General features: G+C 33.8%; 1 protein-coding gene across 1 annotated transcript in view; it reads right to left on the bottom strand.

The window, feature by feature from the left end:
* LOC143062577 (uncharacterized) overlaps positions 1-24,448 on the bottom strand; it is a 31,804-nt gene that overhangs the window by 3,219 nt on the left and 4,137 nt on the right. Inside the window, exons 3-5 of the mRNA XM_076234239.1 lie at positions 16,232-16,333; positions 6,936-7,028; positions 1,752-1,904 (exon numbers count right to left, since the gene is read on the bottom strand). Coding sequence (XP_076090354.1) covers positions 1,752-1,904; positions 6,936-7,028; positions 16,232-16,333 — 348 coding nt within the window. The remainder of the gene's footprint in view (positions 1-1,751; positions 1,905-6,935; positions 7,029-16,231; positions 16,334-24,448) is intronic.

Genomic DNA, 24,448 nt, shown 5'->3' with positions numbered 1-24,448 from the left:
AAACATGTCGTCAACATGAATTTCTATATCAGATCAAAAGCAAAAATCAGCACGGATTTAGGCGAGGGCGTGCAACCATATATACCCTATTGATTTGAAAAACTTAAAAATATGATTCAAATGACCATGACAGAAGGATGCAAACAATTGCATATCTATTGTCAATAAATTTAATAATAAAATTAATAGCAATACTTTATCGCGACGTTTGCAATCAGAAAAATCACAGTTTAGTCAGCGTTAATCTTAATATCAGCTCTACGGGAAAAATTAGGATGCAGGCGCGGGTGTGAAATCATCCACCACCTCTGCAAAAGTCTTGAAAATATGACACACCTTTATTGATCGTGACTTAATAAAGAAGGTTGCAAAGTTGTCATTTTAGCTGTGCTATAATTAAAGCGCGAATTTTTGGCTATCCATTAAACCAGGTTTAATTCACCATTTTTCCTTAAAGTCCCGTACCAAGTCAGGAGTATGGCAGTTGTTATTTAATATATAGATATAGGAAGATGTGGTGTGAGTGCCAATGAGACAACTCTCCATCCAAATAACAATTTTAAAAAAGTAAACCATTATAGGTCAATGTACGGCCTTCAACACGGAGCCTTGGCTCACACCGAACAACAAGCTATAAAAACTACTAGTGTAAGAGTTCGTTTCTGTGCATGTTGCATTGTCGTTGTTTTTTTGTTGTTGTTTTTTTTTCTTCTTTTTTGTTACACTTCAGTGTTCAGTTGTTTCGTTGTTTTTTCTCATATAGTTGATGTGGTCCCCTCGGTTTTAGTTTGTAATCTGGGTTTGTTTTTACTCAATCGGTTTATGACTTTTGAACAGAGGTATACTACTGTTTCCTTTATTTGAATACATATTGAAAAGTCTAATTATAGCATTTCATTTTAGAGTTAACTCTTGTCAATAAATCGAAACGTCTTGACATTATCATATTTCTAACTGTTTGTACAACTTTGAATTTCCTTAACGGATAAAGTACTTTCGTTAATTAAAGTATTTTCACTTATGTATCGCTTTTCTTATTGTTTGAGTGGTTTAATTTGGCTCAATGATAGGTTAGTGTTAATTTTAAACATTCAACATCGACCATAGTATTACACCTCAAGCATATAGATTTTAAATAAAAAAATATATTTATTACAAATAGTTCTATCAGATGCGTAAATACACGGTGATCATTTGGAAAAAATGTATTAAAGGGGCACAATTAAAAATGGAAAATCAGCAGGACCCACATCTCCGTTTTTGTAGTAATATGTCAGATGAGAAAATCAACAAGCCATGATTGCAAACAGCAAAGACAATTGCAAACAGCAAAATACATTTGCGGTACGAACTCACACCAGAGTACGTTCTTAAGAAATAATTGTTTATTCGATAGTAAGTACTTTCGTAAGACTTCATTGTTAAGTTTACCTGATTAAAGCTTTTCATGAAACGTTTATTCTTGTAATGGGTATTTATTATATATGTTCTGTAATAATTTAATAAATGGACATTCCAGTAACCTTTATTAAAAGACAGCGTACTGACGTATAATTGTTAGTGTTCCTAAAACAGGCATACTATATCATTAACTCCTTTTTAAATATAACGTGAGGTATAAGGAATATGTCACCAAGACAGCAACATAACATCGTAACATCATAACGCACCAAGCACCAAAATCATCTCTAGGTTAACATGTACCAAAATTATATCTATTTTCGTATACAGAATAAACCTGTTTTACTTACTTTTTGATATTGTACACTTTAGTTTTGATCCATCCTGGGAGTAAATAAAACATGTTTCGTTTCTGCTTATCTCACAGTGCTCTGATTCTGTTGTTACAATATCTAATTTGCATGTACGATAAGGTATATTTTCACAATATAAGCCATCATACCCTGAAGTGAAATTATTTATTTTTTAAACTATTTGCGTTTCTTATATTTAATACAAGTGCCTGTTGCCTCACCTAGCAAAAAATGCCAGTGACATACATAAGTAACTGTTACTGTATGTTGATGATAATTTTGCAATTTACATAATGATATGTACTAGTTTAAATTAACAGTCAATCCTGCAAAATCAACAAAAAGCGAAAGCTCATTGGAAATGACTCTTAAACGCTTCGTCACATTTTCGGAGTAGATAGTTCTTCTAATGCTGGCCATTATTGTCTGTTCACACTATCAACTGATCTGCTATTACATGTACATTTAATACAAAACAGGTTGATAATATGGAACGCCACAGCTGTCTTATGTGCAACTCTGATATTACTTTATGTTGTTTTGTCTTTACTTAATATGGTTTTGACATTACGTAATGATGTTTTAATACAACTCAATATGGAATAGTCATTACTTAATGATATTTCGATATTACACGAGATAGTTTCGTTTTGACTTGATAAAGTTTTGTCATTACTCAATATGGATTTGTCATTACTCGATGTGGTTTCAACATAACTTGATGTGTATGTGACTTAACGTAATGTAGTTGTGTCATTATTCAATGTGGTTTTAACATAACTTGATGTGTATGTGACTTAACGTAATGTAGTTGTTTCATTACATGATGTGGTTTTGTTATTTCGTAATGATGATTTGTCTATTCTTTATATGGTTTTAACATTACGTAATGATGTTTCAAAATTTGACGATTTTACACTACTTGATGTGTTTGTTTCATTATTTGATGTGGTCTTATCATTCTTTGATGTGGTCCTGTCATTCTTGGAAGTGGTTATCCCATTACTTGATGAGGTAAAACCACGTGACCAATTCGGAAAAACCTGTTCTATTTTTAGATAGATTTCCATGTTAAATGTGCCTTGGAATGCACGTGGCCATCCATCTAATTAGTGTTCAAATTAAAGATCGGGTTACTGTTTCAGTTAAACTTTGAGTTAGTTTTCGAATTCAAGTCATGCTTAGAATTAAAGTTCTAATTAACATTGTGTTTCGAGTTGGACTTCGAGTTTGAGTCACATTAAAGGCAGAGTTCTAGTTACAACTTTGAATTTGAGTCACTTCTTGAGGTAGAGTTTGAGTAAGATTCGAATTTGAGTCTCATTTAGATTAATTAAGATTTCGAGATGAAATTCGAGCTATTTTATATGTCTTTTTCAGTTCGTAATTAAATTTTCAATCGCGGAACAAGGGCTTTTGCTCGGGCTTCCGAAAAGAGGGCTCCGGGATATGCGTACTAAATAAACAATGTAGCAGTACACAAAACGCAACATAGGAGTTGAAATAAAGTTAGATGTGTTAGATGTGGTGTGATTGCCAATGAGACAACTATCCACCAGAGTTTAAATGCAATGGGTGTAAGAAATAGGCAACCGTACAGCCTTCAACACTCCGTATAGTCAGTTACAAAAGGCCACCATGTATTATGTTAAAAAAAAACTCTTATTTTTTTAACAGATTTTAATATGTCGTTTGTTTAATGTGCTTTGGATGGTAATAACCAAAGTTAAAGTACTAATTAAAGTTCGAATGGTTGTCAGAGTTATTTGGTATGAAAAAGAGGAACGGCAGACAATAACAAAAAAAAAAAAAAAATCCTAAACATTTTACAGTAACACAATTGGGAATTTGGGATATCTCCAAACCACTTGGTCCTGTTATTTGATCAGAAGTTCTCAAATGGAAGCAGTATTATAATTAATTTGTAAAAGATCCATGGAATGCTGTGTCTCGCCTGATATTGCTGCTTTCAGTGTAAAAGGTAATGTTAATCGGTTGTACATTCATAGGTAAAAAAAAAAAATCAAAAAAATGTTTTTCTGTAGATGCTTTTTTTTTATATTGAGGAAAAACTCCTATGCAAAGTTTATAACATGGATTTGATTGACTGATTGTTGGTTGCTTAACGTCCAGTGGCAAATATTTCATGCATATTCAGGACGAGAACAAGTTAACAATAAACACAATAGGTAGTTATAATGGAGGATGATGGTCGGGGAAATTTGGACTGCCAATGGAAAATGAGGGTATATTGGATAGAGGCAGAAATTTTGCCTTGCAACAGGCCACCTACGGACCCCTCACAGAGTTGTTGCAAGGGTTCTTAACGTGCAAAGAGCGTGGCACTCTCTTTACACGAGGCATCGGATTTAACGTCCCCCTTCTGGCCGGACGTGACTGCGAACTTGATACATCCCGCACAGCCAAACGGACGCCCCACTTCGGCAAGCGTTTTACTGCCGGTCGGGAGAAGACAAGTGACCATATTTCTATACCCCGGTCAACCCTTGTTAAAACATGGAAGTAATAAATTTATCATGTCAAAACAGTTTAATTCGGTTTTATTTAACTAAAACAAAACTGTAGGGTTTTCAACAATTAATGAACAAAACCTATACCTCATAGTAAGCTTTAAAATGTCCCGAAATAGCATGTGGTTAGGGTTTAATTTTTATTAATCTGTGATCTTTTTTGAGAAAGTTAAACTTTGTCATTTTCGGGAAATTTACTTGCATAAGTAGGGCGTTTCCAGATATCTCCTCCTACAGTTTGAATGCTACGAATTTATTACTGCTAGCTGTTTGTACATGTATTGAAGGTGTCCATGTGGTCAGGGATTTATTATTTTTCCTCTTTTGGGAGAAAAAATGAACTTTGTCCTTTTTGGGTATAAGCGGTTTAATGAGTGGAGTGCGGGGGCATCACTTTGTCCAGTTTACATTTTTTTCTCGTGTTGTGCTGTTACACTACTGTTACAGTCCGATATTCGCTCACATACATGTTAAACTCCGCCACATGCACTTTCTTTAGGTATCTGACCCAAGTCAGGAGCATGAAGTTCAATTGTTGTCGTTGTATACATATGTGTCATATTGGTTTTTTTTGTACAATAGACCGTTGGTTTTTTCGTTTGATTTTTTTTTTTTCACATAGCGCATGGTGACCTTTTGTAACTGACTTTACGGAGTGTTGAAGGCTGTACGGTTGCCTATATATGATTTCTTACACCCACTGCATTTAAACTCTGGTGGATAGTTGTCTCATTGGCAATCACACCACATCTAACACATCTAACTTTATTTCAACTCCTATGTTGCGTTTTGTATACTGCAACATTGTTTATTTAGTACGCAAATCCCGGAGCCGTCTTTTCGGAAGCCCGAGCAAAAACCCTTGTTCCGATATAGAAAATTTAATTACGAACTCAAAAAGACAGATAAAATAGCTCGAATTTCATCTCGAAATCTTAATTAATCTAAATGAGACTTAAATTCGAATATTACTCAAACTCTACCTCAAGAAGTGATTCAAATTCAAAGTTGTAACTAGAACTCTGCCTTTAAATGTGACTCAAACTCGAAGTCCAACTCGAACGTCAATGTTAACTAGAACTTTAATTCTAAGAATGACTTGAATTCGAAAACTAACTCAGTTTAACTCAAACAGTAACCCGATCTTTAATTTGAACACTAATTAGATGGATGGCCACACGCATTCAAGGGCTCGCATTCAAGGCACATTTAACATGGAAATCTATCTAAAAATAGAACAGGTTTTTCCGAATTGGTCACGTGGTTTTACCTCATCAAGTAATGGGATAACCACATCCAAAAATGACAAGACCACATCAAATAATGAAACAAACACATCAAGTAGTTTAAAATCGTCAAATTTTGAAACATCATTATGTAATGTTAAAATCATAAAAAGAATAGACAAATCTTCATTACGAAATAACAAAACCACATCATGTAATGAAACAACTACATTACGTTAAGTCACATACACATCAAGTAATGTTAAAACCACATTGACAAATGACACAACCATATTAAATAATGTTGAAACCACATCGAGTAATGACAAAACCATATTGAGTAATGACAAATCTATATCAAGTCAATACGAAACCATATCGTGTAATATCGAAATAACATTAAGTAATGACTATTCCATATTGAGTTATATAAAAACATCATTACGTAATGTCATAACCATATTAAGTAAAACAAAACAACATAAAGTAATATCAGAGTTACACATAAGACATCTGTGGCGTTCCATATCATAAGGTTTTTGATATTTTCAGGGTTCATAGATCTTGTCTTGGCAAGATGAACAATGAAAGTATATTTCAAAAAAGAAATAGAATTTATAATCAAATGTTGTTATTCTTCATGTCAGCCTTCAAATTGTAACGTAATTATCATAAATGCATTTTGTTCGGTAGATATCTCCAAATTGAAAGACATTTCACAACATTAAAATTGCCCATTGAGGGGACAGTGCATGGACTGATACTTGCTCGTTGCAAATACATGAGTTTGGAAGTCTTTTCTTTATAAGATTAAGGAGATGTGTTATAATTTGCAATTGGTAATTTGTAAACATCTTAAACAAACAAATATATCATTTCATCGAAAATGAAATTTTGTTTCTCATATATTACACATTTGAATGCATGAGGCAAACTATTTCTATTGTGCACCCTTTTGAAACAAAATTACAAAATGTAAACACCAAATCTTAAAGTTCATGCGTTCGAATCACTTTTCTGGATTAAACTTAATCGGGAACGACCAAAGCCTAATAATTAAAAGCCAAGGATGAACCACCGAAACATTTGAAGAGCTATATGACCATAAACAGAACATAATACATCTAAGGTCAATTTTGTGAGTTGATACCTTAGTCTCTTTATGATATCAAAATGTATAAACGGATTGTTATCACTAACGCCGTAAATTGTTTTACTTTATGTAACAATAAGACGTCTACGGAATCATTTATACATTATAAATTAAATAAGTCGCCTGACTTAAGATATAGTAACGAAAGAACATATTAAAGAAGTTTAATAAACTGTCCTACACTTACAAAGAAGGAGAACAGACATTGGTTCATATAGGTTATATGTATATTTTGCCGTGCTGGTTGCTATAATAATTTTTATTATAATACCTTCTGGACATTTGCATCGAAGGTCTGCAGCTGTTTTGTCACATGTACACTTTCCATTATGCAAACATGGGCAATGCTGTTTGCACCATGAACCTGGAAAATATGAAAGACTTCTTATATACTGGTTTCAAATGTCAGATAATTTCCATTTGTTCATAGACCTTTTGACCGGATGATTTAAATGCATATGTAGATATGAGAATTTACTATATGCATTAAATAAACTCATCAGAGATACCAGGATTGAATTTTGTATTTATGCCTGACGCGCGTGTCGTCTACAAAAGATCCATCAGTGACGCTCGAATCCAAAAAAGTTAAAAAAAAAAGCCAAATAAAGTACGACGTTGAAGAGCATTGAGGACTAAAATTCCCAAAAGTTTTGCCAAATACAGCTGAGGTAATCTATTCCTAAGGTAGAGAAGCATTAGTGTTTCAACAATTCAAAAGTTTTGTAAACAGTTGATTAATAAATATGACCATATCAATGATAATTCTGTCAGCACAAAAGTGCTGACTACTGGGCTAATGATACCCTTGTGTGGAATAAACTAAATAAGTCGTATATGTACTTTGCGTAATGGTATAATATTTACAATGGCGAAGCCCATACAAGGTCTAAGCAACGTCACAAACATGTGAACGTAAATACGGGAAACGTAACTTATAACTTCGAACTATTCTCAACATACTTGGGCCCGCAAAGTGTATTTATGTACAAAACAATAGAATATTACTTTAAATGTTCATCAATAAAGAAAAGAAATTTAATTTTACACTTGCAGGAATTACTGTCTCTTCAAAACACAAAAATAGGAATTTGAATTAAACTTTAACGAGTCCATGATTTTATTCTTTCCTTTGCACGAATTGATGCCTTCCGCAAGGGCAATGTTCTTGTCGGTATTTCTTCGTTGTTTGGTTCTTCCATATATTCATCAGATGGTGTTACTTCGTTTATTTCTAGAGGATAGAGTTTGACGATCGGACGTGAAGTTCGGCCACTGTTCGTTCTGATTATCGCCGAACGCACTAAATCATCGTTACCAGTAACAACTTCCTCCACTACTGCTGTTTTCCATTTAATTCGCGGTTTATCGTCATGCACTTGAACTACATCTCCTACTTTAATGTTAATCTTATTGTCTCCAGTCTTTTTATGAAATTCTCGAAGTGAGGTTAAGTACTCAAATTTCCAACGGTTCCAAAAATGTTCGATAAGTGTAGATAATTTTTTAGCACGTTTTGAAATATCTGAAGCAGTCAATGTATATGTTTCGTTAATGTTGTCCATTTCGGTACGTGGATACGGTAATGTTGTAACTCGGCGTCCATACAACAGGTGCGCGGGTGTTAACGGTTCACTATCAATAATGTCTGTAGAAACATATGTTAGTGGTCGGTCGTTAAGAATTTTCTCTATTTCTGTGACAAATTTCTGTAACATATCCAAATTGATTAACGCACGTCCTAGTGTCTTTTTCAAATTTGTTTTTGTAAGTGCAATTAATCTCTCCCACCACCCTCCGAACCAGGGTGCACGCTTCGGAATGAATCTCCATTCGACTCCAAAAGAAGATAAAGCTTCTTCAATTTTCTTTGACTCACATAGCCGTTTTACCTCCTGTGACGCTGAAATAAAAGAAAGCGCATTGTCCGACATAACGATCTGCGGTAATGATTTTCTACTTGTAAATCGTCTAAATCCAAGTAAAAAAGATTCTTCGTTCATTGTTGGTATTATCTCCAAATGCACGGCTCTTGTCGACGCACACGTAAATAAACATATGTAAACTTTTTTCAATGTACCATCATTTTCCTTGACTTGAAGCGCTGCTGTAAAGTCTATACCTGTAACTGTGAATGGCGGTGCTTCTTGAAGTCTTATTTTCTGTAATGGTGGAGGGTCTGGTGCCCTGTACGGTTTTCCGTTGACCTTTTTGCAAGTTGTACATCTGTGAAGCAATTTTCGGGTGAATTGGCGCAAAGACGGTATCCAGAATGTTTGACGGATTTGTGTAACGGTGGCATTAACTCCAGAATGCATAACTAGTTCGTGTGAGTTCAACACTATAAGCTCTGATAATCGGTGATTTGCTGGTAAAATATAAGGATGTTTTACTGATTCGGATAATGGCGCATTATGAATTCTACCTTTACATCTCATTAAATTGTTTTCATCTAAATATAGTTGAAGTTGTCGAAGTCGTGGAAGTTTAGTTTTTTGCGCATTTTTTAATGTGAGTGCGCGTACTTCACCGGGGTATGCCGTCGCTTGGCAACATCGTATCCATAATATAGTTGATTGCTGTAATTCATCTGGTTGTAATTCCCCAGTGTTTCTCATAGACTTAGTTGTCTTACAATTTTGAATAAAACGGTGGACATAAGTTGTCACTCGCAAAAGTTTCTCGTAAGATCCATACCTATAAGCATTTATAATTTTGTCAATTCGAAAATGAAGATCACCATTTTTGTCAGTGTTGCTTTCTTCATCTAATGTCTCCTCATTGTCGTCTGCTAATACGGATAAAGCTGTGTTAATAGGTATATGTTTTTCCAAGTTGGTTGAATTTTGAATTAGGCAAGTCGGTCCTGTTTTCCATAATACGCTCTCCATAAACTGTTTTGCGGTTATACCACGAGTGAGCAAATCAGCAGGGTTACAATTTGTCGGGCAGTATTTCCATTTACATTCTTCCGTTAATTCATTAATCTCTTTAATTCGATTCGATACGAAGCGTTTCAACGGTTTTGACGTATTTAACCATTGAAGTACAATTTGGCTGTCCGACCAAAGTGTCACATCTGTACATTCCAAAGTAGATTTGAGATGTTGTGTCAGGCGAGCTCCTATTACGGCGGCCATTAATTCCAATTGTGGCAATGTCAGCTTTTTAACGGGTGCAACTCGTGTTTTTGCCATCACTAATGCGGCACTATGTCCTTTCGATAGATACATGTATGCTACCGCTCCATACGCTTTCATGCTTGCGTCGACAAATACATGTAGTGATATTGAGTTTGTATTTCCGGTAAAGTATTGTCTAGGTAATTTCATACTTGTAACGATTCCTATGTCTTTTGCCAGATCCTTCCATTGTAACTGTAGATTTTCAGGTAGGGGTTCGTCCCAATCATAGCGTTCTTTCCACAAATCTTGCATCAAAATCTTTGCTCGGATACTAACTGGGCTTAAAAATCCTAGTGGGTCAAATAACTTTGAAGATTCTTTCAGAATTTCTCGTTTTGTAATATTTGACGATACAGACGGTAAAACTCGTTTTGCGTAAGATAATTCATCCGTTTCGACATTCCAACGCATTCCCAATATTTTTGCTTCTTTGTCGGTATCTAACACGTCCTCCTTGATAGCTAGATTTCTCACATTTTCGTTGTTTGAGGTCCATGAGCGAAGATTAAATCCTGCATTTAACATCAATTGTCGCGCTTCTTTGAAATAAGTTACGGCTTGAGTTTCATTGCAAATGCTAGATAAAATGTTGTCAACATATAAATCCCTTGTCAGTATTTTAGTAGTTTCATTTTCTGTTTGCTGTAAGTGTTTTAGCAGGACAGCGTTTAAGATAAACGGCGAACACGTCGCTCCAAATAGTACAGACTTGAACCTGTATGTCGCTAAATCGCTTTGTGGATCAACAGGGTTATCTAACCATAAAAATCGTGTGACATCACGGTCCTGTTCGTGCAGTCCGACATGTAAAAATGCCTTCTCAATGTCAGTTACTATGGCAACCGGGTTCAATCGAAATCTGATTAAAATCTTTGTAAGGTCGTTTAAAATCGGGGGTGTGTTCATTAAGCAATCATTAAGACTCGGAAACTGGGATGACTGTCGGCAGCTACAATCGTAAACTATCCTTATTGGTGTAGTTGTTGAATCTTTTTTAACGGGATGGTGTGGGATATAATGTACAATACCTTTACTTATATCGGGATCCTTAACCTTCTCAATAAATCCTCTGCGTTCTTGATCATTGATTATCTGTCCATATACCTTAAGCATTTTGGGATCTTGACTTAATTTTCGAATGACGTTTTCAGTTCTTCGTTTCGTAACGAAGAAGTTGGTAGGCAAGGGTTCATGATCTGGTTTCCATGGCAACTTTACTATGTACTTATTTTCTCGAAATTCGATTGCTGACTTTTGATATGTTCCCATATAGTCTACCGTTTCAACATCTGTCGTGTTGCTATCTATTCCTAACGACTCTAATTTCCAAAATCTTTCTAAATTGAACTCCTCTGGTTTGTGCGATGTCAATATGTTGTACAAACCTAAATTACTCTGTTGACGATTAGACGTCGGAATTGGACCAGACAACAAATAACCAGATTTGGATTTTACGGCGGTTGGACCATTTCCTCTTAATATTGTATCCTCTACGAAATCCCAATAGAAATCAGCTCCGATGAGCAAGGAAATTTCAAAAGAAGAGTTGTCTTCTGTAAACGGATGAGCTAAACGTAATCCTTTCAGGTACTTGAATTCTCGTATGCCATTACCGATGTAATTGCTTAACGGGCTGGCGATGTTCGGTACTACTAGAACCTCAACTGGAATTTTCGTTCTATTTATCGACTCTACGTATACGCGTGCTCTTGACAAATGACGGACTTTGCTGTCGGTACTTCCAAATGCCGATAAATGTATGGTTTCTGTTCCTAGTATTTCTAAATCTATTTTCGACGCTAACTCCTCGGTAACAAAAGAGCGCTGTGCTCCCTCATCAAACAAAATGTGCGTATCAACATATCGATTTCCCCCAACTGGTGCAACGGCAGTTTTTAGAAGCACGTTCGAACGGAATTTTTCTTCAGACGAATGAAAACTTGCGGCGATCAATGTATTTTCGCTATCATCAACGACGGCATTTACTGACGTTTGCTTATCATTAGTACATGTATTTTCATGGCAGAGACTTGTGTGGTGCTTTTTATGGCACTGGCGGCAGCGAAATTTCGATTTACAATCTACGGAACGGTGTGATCCTAAGCAGTTAAAACATAACTTCTTTTCTTTGACGATTGATAGGCGTGTGTCGTTATCTGTAACATTTGGGCATTTTGCAGGGTCATGTAAATTCTGGCAGAATATGCAAGGTTTTTGTCGAATATTTTGTGTTTGTCTCTCAAGGTTATCGAATGTAACTTCTTTACTCGGTGTACCTTTTCTATTAGCGCTTGTCAAAAACGATGCGGTCATTGCAGTAGGCTGCATTGAATCCATAAACGACGACGAGAGTTGTCCAGCTTCAATTATAGTGATTTCTTTCAAAATTCCACGTCTCAAATCAATCAATTCCCAATTATCGGAACCGTTTTCACGAGCTAAGTGTTGTCGTATTTCTGACGGAAGCTTGTTCAGTATTATCGGAATAAGTAATGCACCATACGATTCTCCGGAGCGGCCTAACGATTCAAGACCTCTTATGTATGCCTCTAACTTGTCGTAATAACCCCTTAGACTGAGTAGGTTGTTTTGTGGTGCTCTAAGTTCTAGCATAGCTTGCATATAAGCATTTGTAATCTTATGCGATTGTCCGAAACGCTCCTTTAAAAGTTTAATAGCTTCCATGTAATTTGAGTTTGTGAGCGGTAACCCGTCAATAGTTCTTGCAGCATCATTAACAAGCTGGGATTTTAAATAACTAAATTTCTGTACGTCTGTGAGTGTTACATTGTAATGGACGGAAGATTCAAAAGAGTCCCAAAATGTTTGCCAAGTCAGAATTTCTCCGTTAAACATGGGTAGTGTAAGTTTCGGCAAATGGTGATTTTGGTTGCTAGGTTGCTGAACGGGATACATTTGTGTTGTGTACGGAACAGAACTGTGTTGATTAATGTTTTCAAAAGTGTGAGAAGGTAATGCGTGATCATGCTGTGGGATATCATTATCAGTACATAATTTGTTTGCGAATGTTTTCCGTAAATGTCGTATTTTGGTGTTCAAAAAGAATTTGTACTCATCTGCATTTAGAATTTCTTCCTCGATGTCCTCCTCCTTTAAAGAATTCATAATATCTTCGTCCAATGCACTAATAATTTTCTGTTTTTGAATTAATGTTTCTAAAAGTTCAGCACTTTCTTCATTATCCATGTTTGAATCATCTTCCGTTTTCCGTAAAAGTCTCTTTACTGCACTTTTGTGACCAGCTCTGACTGCTTTTGGCTTGCTGTCCATCTTATCCAATGGTTACGGCACCATAAATGTGTGGAATAAACTAAATAAGTCGTATATGTACTTTGCGTTGTGTTTACTTTGCGTATAATATTTACAATGGCGAAGCCCATACAAGGTCTAAGCAACGTCACAAACATGTGAACGTAAATACGGGAAACGTAACGTTATAACTTCGAACTATTCTCAACAACCCTCGGGGAATGAAAACTCTACCAGTAGTGGCATCGACCCAGTGGTTGCAAATAAACTCATCATAGATACCAGAATTGAATTTTGTATTTATGCCAGATGTGCGTTTCGTCTACAAAAGACACATCAGTTACGCTCCAGTCCAAAACATTTAAAAAGGCAAAAACAAAGTACGAAGTTGAAGAGCATTGTGGACCAAAATTCCCAAAAGTTTTGCCAAATACAGCTGAAGTAATCTATTCCTGAGGTAAAAAAAAGCCTTAGTATTTCGAAAGTTCAAAAGTTGAATTTATTTCACCTGCAGTCTTTAAAATCTGAAAGTTGTCAAAACATAAATATATAACAACTTTATAGGGATAAGGAGATGTGGTTTGATTAAAAATAAAGCACCTATACATCAATAAAGTTAAAAGAATCAGATGTAACCATTTCTGGCAAAAGGCCTTCAACAATTAGAAAAATACTCATATAAATGGAATTAACGTTGTTTAGTGCCAAACATCGCTAACAAAAATATCAAATTTCAAGATGGAATATTTTTTACACAAATAAAAAAAAAATACATATAGGGACATCCTTTTCCAAAGGCAAGAGTAGTGTACCGCTGAGTTTCTTAATTAAAATCCATAGAATTTCTTAATTATTTATCAGGATGTAGTTTATATTATGCTGTTTTCACAAATATAAGGAAAAGTATGGTTCACCGAGCTTATATTCATGTTGCAGGTTGTGCAAAATTGTCAGATTTTGTATTAATTATGCATAGTAAACCCAAATTTGTGACATAAAACGAAAAGTACACCACAGAAATTTGAGATAGAATATGAAAAGTTAGCTGTAATAATATGCTCTCAGATAAGAAAAAGAAAAAATGGGGTCACGTCCTCGTTTCTTACTTCATGTTAAAATAGGTACACATTCCTTTGTAAAAGTAACTTTATATGAATTATCTCCCCTTGCATTCGAGTTCTCTCCTCTTATGTGGCCAAGTTGTAAAAACATCGAACAAAAGTATTGTTTTTTTTTTGTGTAAAATACAGCAATAAATTATGATAAAACATATCATTTTCTACATTGTTATGAAAATTCTTACACATGAACTACCTACTACTCTCGAAATTTGCACATTTCATTATAGATCTAGTCTGATTGTTTTCTGGTACTAGTATTTTCTAATTCCAAGATGGTCGAAGAAATCCTGTCTACCTTAGTTTTAGGACAGTACATAAACAAATCCAGCTTAATAGAATTACGAGCTGTGTGTCTGTAACACGAAGGATCAAAAAGATAATTTCTAAAATTTGGACATGAATCAAGATAAAGTTTCTAATTATGTTATTTGATTATTTTTATAATAATGACAAGAATGTTAATATATAATTGTGTTAGTTATAGTGCAACTAAATATATTTTTCCAAATCAAACTTGTGTAAAACAAATAAATCATATGCACATAGTTGCTTTAAACCAATATCATTAAAATGCACTAGGTGATCAATAATCTTTACTTTTACAAACGAATAGAAAATAATTGATTTGCATTATTACTGAATTTCAAGTTGTATGTTTGGTTATGGTTATAATCTCCTTATACATTTTTACGATTACTCTAAAGACAATAACATTCAAAACCAAGGAGTAAACAAAGACTCATAAAACCAAAAGACATATACATCAACAGTTATAAATAATAAATAAGAAACAACACGAACTCCACTAAAAAACCGGGAGTGAAATCAGGTGCTCCGGAAGGGTAAGCATTTCCTGTACCATATAACGCACCCTTCGTGTTATTTCTTTGTTCAGTTTGGTAATGATGGAAGGTTATTATGACTGAGGAAGAATATCAGATATGATTTCTTACATACTTTTATCATAATGGCCAATCAGCTCATGATGGCGACCGTAAAATTTCTTGAGTGATGACCTTAATTTCTTTGATTCATAGCCCTGTCTTAGCAACTTTTGAGAAAGCAGTATTCCTCGTTCAATAAAACCAACGTTCTTTGAGCTAGCTCTAGAGTAACGCATCAATTGAGACACATATACTCCATATGCTGGTGCCTCTGGGATATTGCTTCACAGAAATTGAAGGTTGAATATAGGAAAATTAAAATCATCGCGTTTGTCATAAATTTTGGTATTTAATCTACCATCAGTAGTCATTTCGAGAAAAAGGTCTAAATATGAAGCAGATCTATCTGTGTCGGTAGTATCTTTAATTTCAAGTTCACTTGGATATATTAAATGAAAGTGATCACTTAATCTATCATTATTAAAATGAACAAAATCAAAAAAATATTCATTACTGTTTTAAATCAAGATTTGTTTGGTTCAATTAAACCTATAGTTGCAAAAGCTGTACTGACATGCATTGCTCTTCGTAACATTTCAAAGTCTAACTTGGGTTCCCTCTTTACCAACAACAAATTAAATTAATCTTAATTGTGTTGAAATATGAATTGAAAATGTCTTGTATGGATTTAAATATTGCAAACTTGCAGTCTTTGTTACATATATCTACATCTGTTTTTACGTACAGAAAGTAAATATTTGTAGTTTTAAAGTTTGTATATCAAGAATTGTTTAGTACAGTGATTTTGTGCTTATTTGGTCAGTTTGTCTTCATCAAGTTAGGTCATTTGCCTCAATGATTGCACAGTTCTTATAGAATAAGCAAATAAAAAGTTGAATACGATGTTTATAACAATACCCACGTCAAAAGGTTTTACAATGCAAGTTTCATTGTTAACGGATTTGTAGGATGATACTAAACATGGACATCCTTTCAAGACGGACTAAGGATAACAGACGACGGACGCCAATTGATCGAAAAAGCTCACATGTTGTCTATAAGCTAAAAGTCAAACAAAAACTTGTATAATTATTTCTGATATCTCACATTTCTCTTTCCTTGGTGCATCGTTGTTGCATTGTTGGCCAATGTCACAAAAACAAATATTTGGCAAAATCTGTCCATTGCACTTACGACAGTCATGGTGTGCTAAAATATGAAAATGTACAATGTAGTTTAATAAAAAAAAAGATATTTATTTCAATAACATATATCTGTATTTTCATATGATACCTATCGTTTATCATAAAATGTGTTTGTATTAACTATTTCAACAAGTAGGAATATTCGCATTTTTTTGAAACTTCAATGAATACTGGTTTTTCGTTTTAAAAAAGTGTCTGAATATGGTTGTGTATTTAAACAGAATATTAAGTTTCAACAAATTTGATGTTACAGTTATTTTTATTTTTTTTATATGCTATAATCATTAATACTTAAATTTACTCTTTTTTTCTTTGAGTATGTAAATGCATGAAGTAAAAGTGGTGAATATCCAGAATTGTTAATCGTAAAAGATTTTTCTCTATTGACGCAATCAGTATTGAGAGACATTTGTAGTGTAGGTTATCTTGGATATGCACCATTTCAAATTTGGTAACATTTTTGCGACTATAACCAAGGATTATTCAAACCATTGAACGCAGATATCACAAAGGTTAGTGTAAATGTCTTACTGAATTAAAATAAAAAAGTCAAAACAGTTACGTCAGAAATTATTTTTGTGACTTAAAATGCCTCATATTACAACTAATCCAGACTCTTTCTAAATATTGGTGACCTTGAAATGTCTTGTTCGTGAAAACAACCCTTGGTACAAGATGGATAGCAAATACTGTGTCACTGATGAGTCTGTTGTAGACGAAACGCGCGTCTGGCGTATATACAAAATGTAGTCCTGGTATCTATGATGAGTTTATTTGTACCTTCGAGACTTTATGGCCAGTCTAAATACTTCTAACCTTATTTTGACAATTTTACCCATTATGTCTGGGTTTTTTCACGCATCATTGTAAGAGAGGCTCAAACAATTATTTATTGGTGAATAAAAGGATAATGCGTCAAACATTGATTTTAAGTGTTATACGATAATCCTTGAAATAAAATTGTCGTTAACCTAAATAGCTCATTTTGAATCAGTATGAGTCTTCCTACAGTCAGCTTGGGGCTATTTTAAGCCATTGCTATATAAAGGTGTCATAAAATCGGTGTTTTCATATCAATCCTGTAGGCTGTTCTCGATCTGTCGTATTGCCAACAGCTACATCAAAAACAGCTAACCTCAACCAAGTAATATTATATTATTATTAATTTCAGTTTAAGCAAAAGTCATTGATAAAATCATAGCTGCATTCAAACTGTTACTCGTAGTGTAAGGGGTAGCCAACTTTACCCCAAAAGAAAAGCCTGTCGTTTAATTGTTCTTGTTTTTCTCTCATTGATAAACTAGGCCAGGCTAAACATCTTATAAAATTTTAAATTTAAATTTTAAAAGATTTGAACTATAGGTTTAAAAGATTTGGCAACTCAAATATTTCATCTTTTACATGCTTGTATTGGCCAAATTTGGAAGTTTCATAACCATGGGTAGAGGCGTATATATGTTGATAATTTAAAAAAAAATAATCCTTAATTGACAATATCATAAAAAATAATCTTTAATTGACAATATCATAGTTAATAATGATAACTGATAAAAATTTTGTCCGAACTAAAGAAGGGGTATCAGTGTCAGCCTAAAATGCGATGGTTCTATTATTTGAAGACGATTTTTTTTTAAACGTGTCTTTTAATTTTGTTTTAAAACTAACCATTTGGAGTGCTTTACCAGTCGCTTGTTCTTGCAAACATTTATAACAATTTAACAGCTAGCTTTTTTCTTATTACAATTTAAAATACGCCCCCACCCTAAAATTGGCTTAATAAATGAGAGTAAAATTCATTCTGATAGTACATAATGGCCATAACTTTTTTGTCTATGGTCTAGACATTAGGTATTTGGCGTGTGGATGTATCATCATGGTATTAAGGGCCTTGCATCATGATGACCTTCATGTCACCTTCAAATTTGACCTCAAGGTCAACTAAATGTTGGATTTTTTTCCCGTAAGAAACACAACCAGGCCATAACTTCTTCGTCTTTTGACCTAGGACTTATTCTCAATGGATGAATCATCATGAGGTTGAATGCCCCCTTCAGAAGTTTGACCCTCATGCGACCTTATACTTTGATCTCGATGACGATAAACGTATTTTTGGTGAGAAACACTTTTGCAGGCCATGACTTTAATGTAGTTATGAATTAATATTTCGTTAACAATATAAGAAAGATGTGGTATGATTGACAATGAGACAACTATCCACAAAAGACCAAAATGACACAGACATTAACAACTATAGGTCACCGTACGGCCTTCAACAATGAGCAAAGCCCATACCGCATAGTCAGCTATAAAAAGCCCCGATAAGACAATGTAAAACAATTCAAACGAGAAAACTAACGGCCTTATTTTTGTAAAAAAAAGAACGAAAAACAAATATGTAACATATAAACAAACGACAACCACTGAATTACAGGATTACGGGATACCAACCCTCCCCGTAAACTGGGACAGTGGTATAACAGTACAACATAAGAACGAACTATAAAAATCAGTTGAAAAAGGCTTAACTCATCAGATGAACAAAAATACAAGTGGATGCATACTACTCACGCTTTAATCGACCATACAACAGTATAGACACACATCATGACAAATCAACATGCCTTGCACACGGAATACATAACGGACATGTAGTTACATAAAATGGTTTTTAAAAGGTATAGTTTCTATTAAAGCGCAGTGTACGTACTTAACTACTCAACATAATGTTGTTTTTTTTTTTTAATTTCATACATGGATTCTGCTGGTAAAAGTACACGAGGTGTTAAGATAAAAAAAAAAGGGTGTAACCGATTTTTGTGTTTTAGATACCAGCTGATACCTCACTTTAAGCATGAGACGTCAAAAATATCTAGGATACATAGGAAAAAGCTTAAAAATCGGCAGATATTTTATATGTTTATTGGTTAACATATTCAAAAATATACAATTCAGAACTGAACGACAAAACCATTAGTTGCTGAATGTGCAAGATCTTTATGTATAATCAAGTTCGTTAAACGTAGAATTTGTTAGTATTTCTGCAGAGGTTATGAAAATTAGATACAACACTTTAGTGTTAATCGTGCTACAGTATCAAAATAGAGTCCTTAGTCTTTGATGCATGATTTTTTTTTATTAGTTGTAAGTGGCTTTGAACAAGCTGTCATTAATTGCTAGTACTCTCAGATCAGTACTTAATGTCTTTTTGTTGTTTGGATAAACAAGTACTTGGCCACGTTCACTCTGTGTTTTTGTTAGATGTATTTCTATTTATATTCATCTGATAAGTTAAGCCTTTCTCAACTCATTTTTATAGTTCGCTTTGAAGTTGTATTGTTACACCACTGTCCCAGGTTAAGGGAGAGTTGCGACACCGCTTACATGTTTAACTCCACCACATTCTGTATGTATGTGTCTGTCCCAAGTCTGGAGCCTGTAATTCAGTGATTGTCGTTTGTTGATGTGTTACATATTTGTTTTTCGTTCATATTTTGTACATAAATAAGGCAGTTAGTCTTGTGTGTTGCATTTGTAATTTTGGGGCCTTTTAAAGCTGACTATGTGGTATGGGCTCATTGTTGAAGGCTATACGGTAACCTATAGTTGTTAATTTTTGTGTCATTTTGGTCTCTTGTTAAGAGTTGTCTCATAGGCAATAACACAACATCTTCTTGTTTGTATCCCTACTCATTTCACCTCCCATTCCACCAAACATCAAACTGCAGTAACTCTACGTTATCTCTATTCAGTCATAATCTTAAATTGAGACTTGCGAAGAAGTATTTTCACTTGGTTTATTGGCAATCACACCAGATTTTATCTTATATATTTGCCTCAAAATTGCATTCACAATTTCGGAAAGATACACAAACATGACAACAGCACAACAAAAGAAAAAAAAAACAAAATTTCGCTATCCCTTCAAAATTAGAGTTTGATAAAGCAAAAAATAAGATGTTCTATTAATATCATTCATGTTTCAACCCTGAATCTAAATTTAGACTTTACTTTCCCCAAAAATTGCGGACGGAATAGAAGACACCCGTTTATTGTCTACACCTGTCAGGATAACGGTTTAAACGAGGACTAGAATTTTTTTTTCTTATTCAGATAAGTGTAAGAGTGTTAAATTATGTGTAGTGTTTTCTGGACTGAATCTGAAATATATATATATAGACTCGTTTATATTTTTCCGTTTGGGCTTGTACCATATTTTCCCTCCGGTTTATATGATCCGTTCATCCTATATTGACTCTTAAAACTCAAGAGTCTATCTATCTAAAAATGAGGGTACTTTTTATATGGCCTTCCAAATACCGTTTCGATCCCTAACATCACTGAAGAGACATTTATTGTCGAAATCCGGATCTGGTGTACTAAAAAAATATTGACACCGTATGTTTGTGGCATAACATCGTGGCCACAAGTTAATTTTATTTTTTATTTTTATTTTTTTTTTTCTGTTTAGTATTAAATTTATATTAAGATCCATTTTGTTACATCTTGTGATCAATTTTATTTGACAATCGCCAATGGCAGTCAGCAGGGTTAAAGAACATCAGTTGTTCGACCTGTTAGTCAAATGCATTTTGTTTAATTATACTTTTTCACTCTTTTGGTCTTTTGGAAAATGTTGTTTGTGCTGTTTTTATACCCTTCTACAACGAAATTTGTTTTACATGCACACGTATAAAAATTGCGGTTTTTATCCAACACAATCATAGGTTTGAACGTAGTTTTCAATTTAGACTCGTTTATTTTTTTCGTTTGGGCTTGTATCATATTTTCCCTCCGGTTTATATGATCCGTTCATCCTATATTGAGTCTTAAAATTCAAGAGTCTATCTATCTAAAAATGAGGGTACTTTTTATATGGCCTTTCAAATACCGTTTCGATCCCCAACATCACTGAAGAGACATTTATTGTCGAAATCCGGATCTGGTGTACTAAAAAAATATTGACACCGTATGTTTGTGCCATAACATCGTGGCCACAAGTTAATTTTATTTTTTATTTTTTTTTCTGTTTAGTATTAAATTTATATTAAGATCCATTTTGTTTCATCTTGTGATCAATTTTATTTGGCAATCGCCAATGGCAGTCAGCAGGGTTAAAGAACATCAGTTGTTCGACCTGTTAGTCAAATGCGTTTTGTTTAAATATACTTTTTCACTTTTTTGGTCTTTTGGAAAATAATGTTTGTGCTGTTTTTAGACCCTTCTACAACGAAATTTGTTTTACATGCACACGTATAAAAATTGCGGTTTTTATCCAACGCAATAATAGGTTTGAACGTAGTTTTCAATTTAGACTCGTTTATATTTTTTCGTTTGGGCTTGTATCATTTTTCCCTCCGGTTTATATGATCCGTTCATCCTATATTGACTCTTAAAATTCAAGAGTCTATCTATCTAAAAATGAGGGTACTTTTTATATGGCCTTCCAAATACTGTTTCGATCCCTAACATCACTGACAGACATTTATTGTCGAAATCCGGATCTGGTGTACTAAAAAAATATTGACACCGTATGTTTGTGCCATAACATCGTGGCCACAAGTTAATTTTATTTTTTATTTTTATTTTTTTTCTGTTTAGTATTAAATTTATATTAAGATCCATTTTGTTACATCTTGTGATAAATTTTATTTGGCAATCGCCAATGGCAGTCAGCAGGGTTAAATAGCATCAGTTGTTCTACCTGTTAGTCGTTTTGTTTAAATATACTTTTTCACTCTTGGTCTTTTGGAAAATGTTGTTTGTGCTGTTTTTAGACCCTTCTACAACGAAATTTGTTTTACATGCACACCTATAAAAATTGCGGTTTTTATCCAACACAATAATAGGTTTGAACGTAGTTTTCAATTTAGACTCGTTTATTTTTTTTTTCGTTTGGGCTTGTATCATATTTTCCCTCCGGTTTATATGATCGGTTCATCCTATATTGACTCTTAAAATTCAAGAGTCTATCTATCTAAAAATGAGGGTACTTTTTCTAAAAATAAGGGTACTTTTTATATGGCCTTCCAAATACCGTTTCGATCCCCAACATCACTGAAGAGACATTTATTGTCGAAATCCGGATCTGGTGTACTTAAAAAATATTGACACCGTATGTTTGTGCCATAACATCGTGGCCACAAGTTAATTTTATTTTATTTTTTTTTTTTTCTGTTTCATCCTATATTGACTCTTAAAATTCAAGAGTATATCTATCTAAAAATGAGGGTACATTTTATATGGCCTTCCAAATACCGTTTCGATCCCTAACATCACTGAAGAGACATTTATTGTCGAAATCCGGATCTGGTGTACTAAAAAAATATTGACACCGTATGTTTGTGGCATGAGATCGTGGCCACAAGTTAATTTTATTTTTTATTTTTATTTTTTTTCTGTTTAGTATTAAATTTATATTAAGATCCATTTTATTACATCTTGTGATCAATTTTATTTGGCAATCGCCAATGGCAGTCACCAGGGTTAAATAACATCCGTTGTTCGACCTCTTAGTCAAATGCGTTTTGTTTAAATATACTTTTTCACTTTTTTGGTCTTTTGGAAAATGTTGTTTGTGCTGTTTTTAGACCCTTCTACAACGAAATTTGTTTTACATGCACACGTATAAAAATTGCGGTTTTTATCAAACGCAATCATAGGTTTGAACGTAGTTTTCAATTTAGACTCGTTTATATTTTTTCGTTTGGGCTTGTATCATATTTTCCCTCCGGTTTATATGATCCGTTCATCCTATATTGACTCTTAAAATTCAAGAGTCTATCTATCTAAAAATGAGGGTACTTTTTATATGGCCTTCCAAATACCGTTTCGATCTTTAACATTACTAAGAGACATTTATTGTCGAAATCCGGATCTGGTTTACTAAAAAATATTGACACCGTATGTTTGTGGCATAACATCGTGGCCACAAGTTAATTTTATTTTTTATTTTTTTTTTCTGTTTAGTATTAAATTTATATTAAGATCCATTTTGTTACATCTTGTGATCAATTTTATTTGGCAATCGCCAATGGCAGTCAGCAGGGTTAAAGAGCATCCGTTGTTCGACCTGTTAGTCAAATGCGTTTTGTTTAATTATACTTTTATTACTCTTTTGGTCTTTTGGAAAATGTTGTTTGTGCTGTTTTTAGTTCCTTCTACAACGAAATTTGTTTTACATGCACACCTATAAAAATTGCGGTTTTTATCCAACACAATCATAGGTTTGAACGTAGTTTTCAATTTAGACTCGTTTATTTTTTTTTCGTTTCGGCTTGTATCATATTTTCCTTCCGGTTTATATGATCCGTTCATCCTATATTGACACTTAAAATTCAAGAGTCTATCTATCTAAAAATGAGGGTACTTTTTATATGGCCTTCCAAATACCGTTTCGATCCCTAACATCACGGAAGAGACATTTATTGTCGAAATCCGGATCTGGTGTACTAAAAAAATTATTGACACCGTATGTTTGTGCCATAACATCGTGGCCACAAGTTAATTTTATTTTTTATTTTTATTTTTTTTCTGTTTAGTATTAAATTTATATTAAGATCCATTTTGTTACATCTTGTGATCAATTTTATTTGGCAATCGCCAATGGCAGTCAGTAGGGTTAAATAACATCAGTTGTTCTACCTGTTAGTCAAATGCGTTTTGTTTAAATATACTTTTTCACTCTTTTGGTCTTTTGGAAAATGTTGTTTGTGCTGTTTTTAGACCCTTCTACAACGAAATTTGTTTAACATGCACACGTATAAAAATTGCGGTTTTTATCCAACGCAATAATAGGTTTGAACGTAGTTTTCAATTTAAACTCGTTTATTTTTTTTCGTTTGGGCTTGTATCATATTTTCCCTCCGGTTTATATGATCTGTTCATCCTATATTGACTCTTAAAATTCAAGAGTCTATCTATCTCAAAATGAGGGTACTTTTTCTAAAAATGAGGGTACTTTTTATATGGCCTTCCAAATACCGTTTCGATCCCTAACATCACTGAAGAGACATTTATTGTCGAAATCCGGATCTGGTGCCAAAAAAAATATTGACACCGTATGTTTGTGGCATAACATCGTGGCCACAAGTTAATTTTATTTTTTATTTTTTTTTTCTGT

The sequence above is a fragment of the Mytilus galloprovincialis genome, chromosome 2 (assembly GCF_965363235.1).
Source record: "Mytilus galloprovincialis chromosome 2, xbMytGall1.hap1.1, whole genome shotgun sequence".
NCBI lineage: Eukaryota > Metazoa > Mollusca > Bivalvia > Mytilida > Mytilidae > Mytilus > Mytilus galloprovincialis.
The sequence above is the reverse complement of the archived record's forward strand: the minus strand, read 5'-3'. Positions and strand labels throughout refer to the sequence as shown.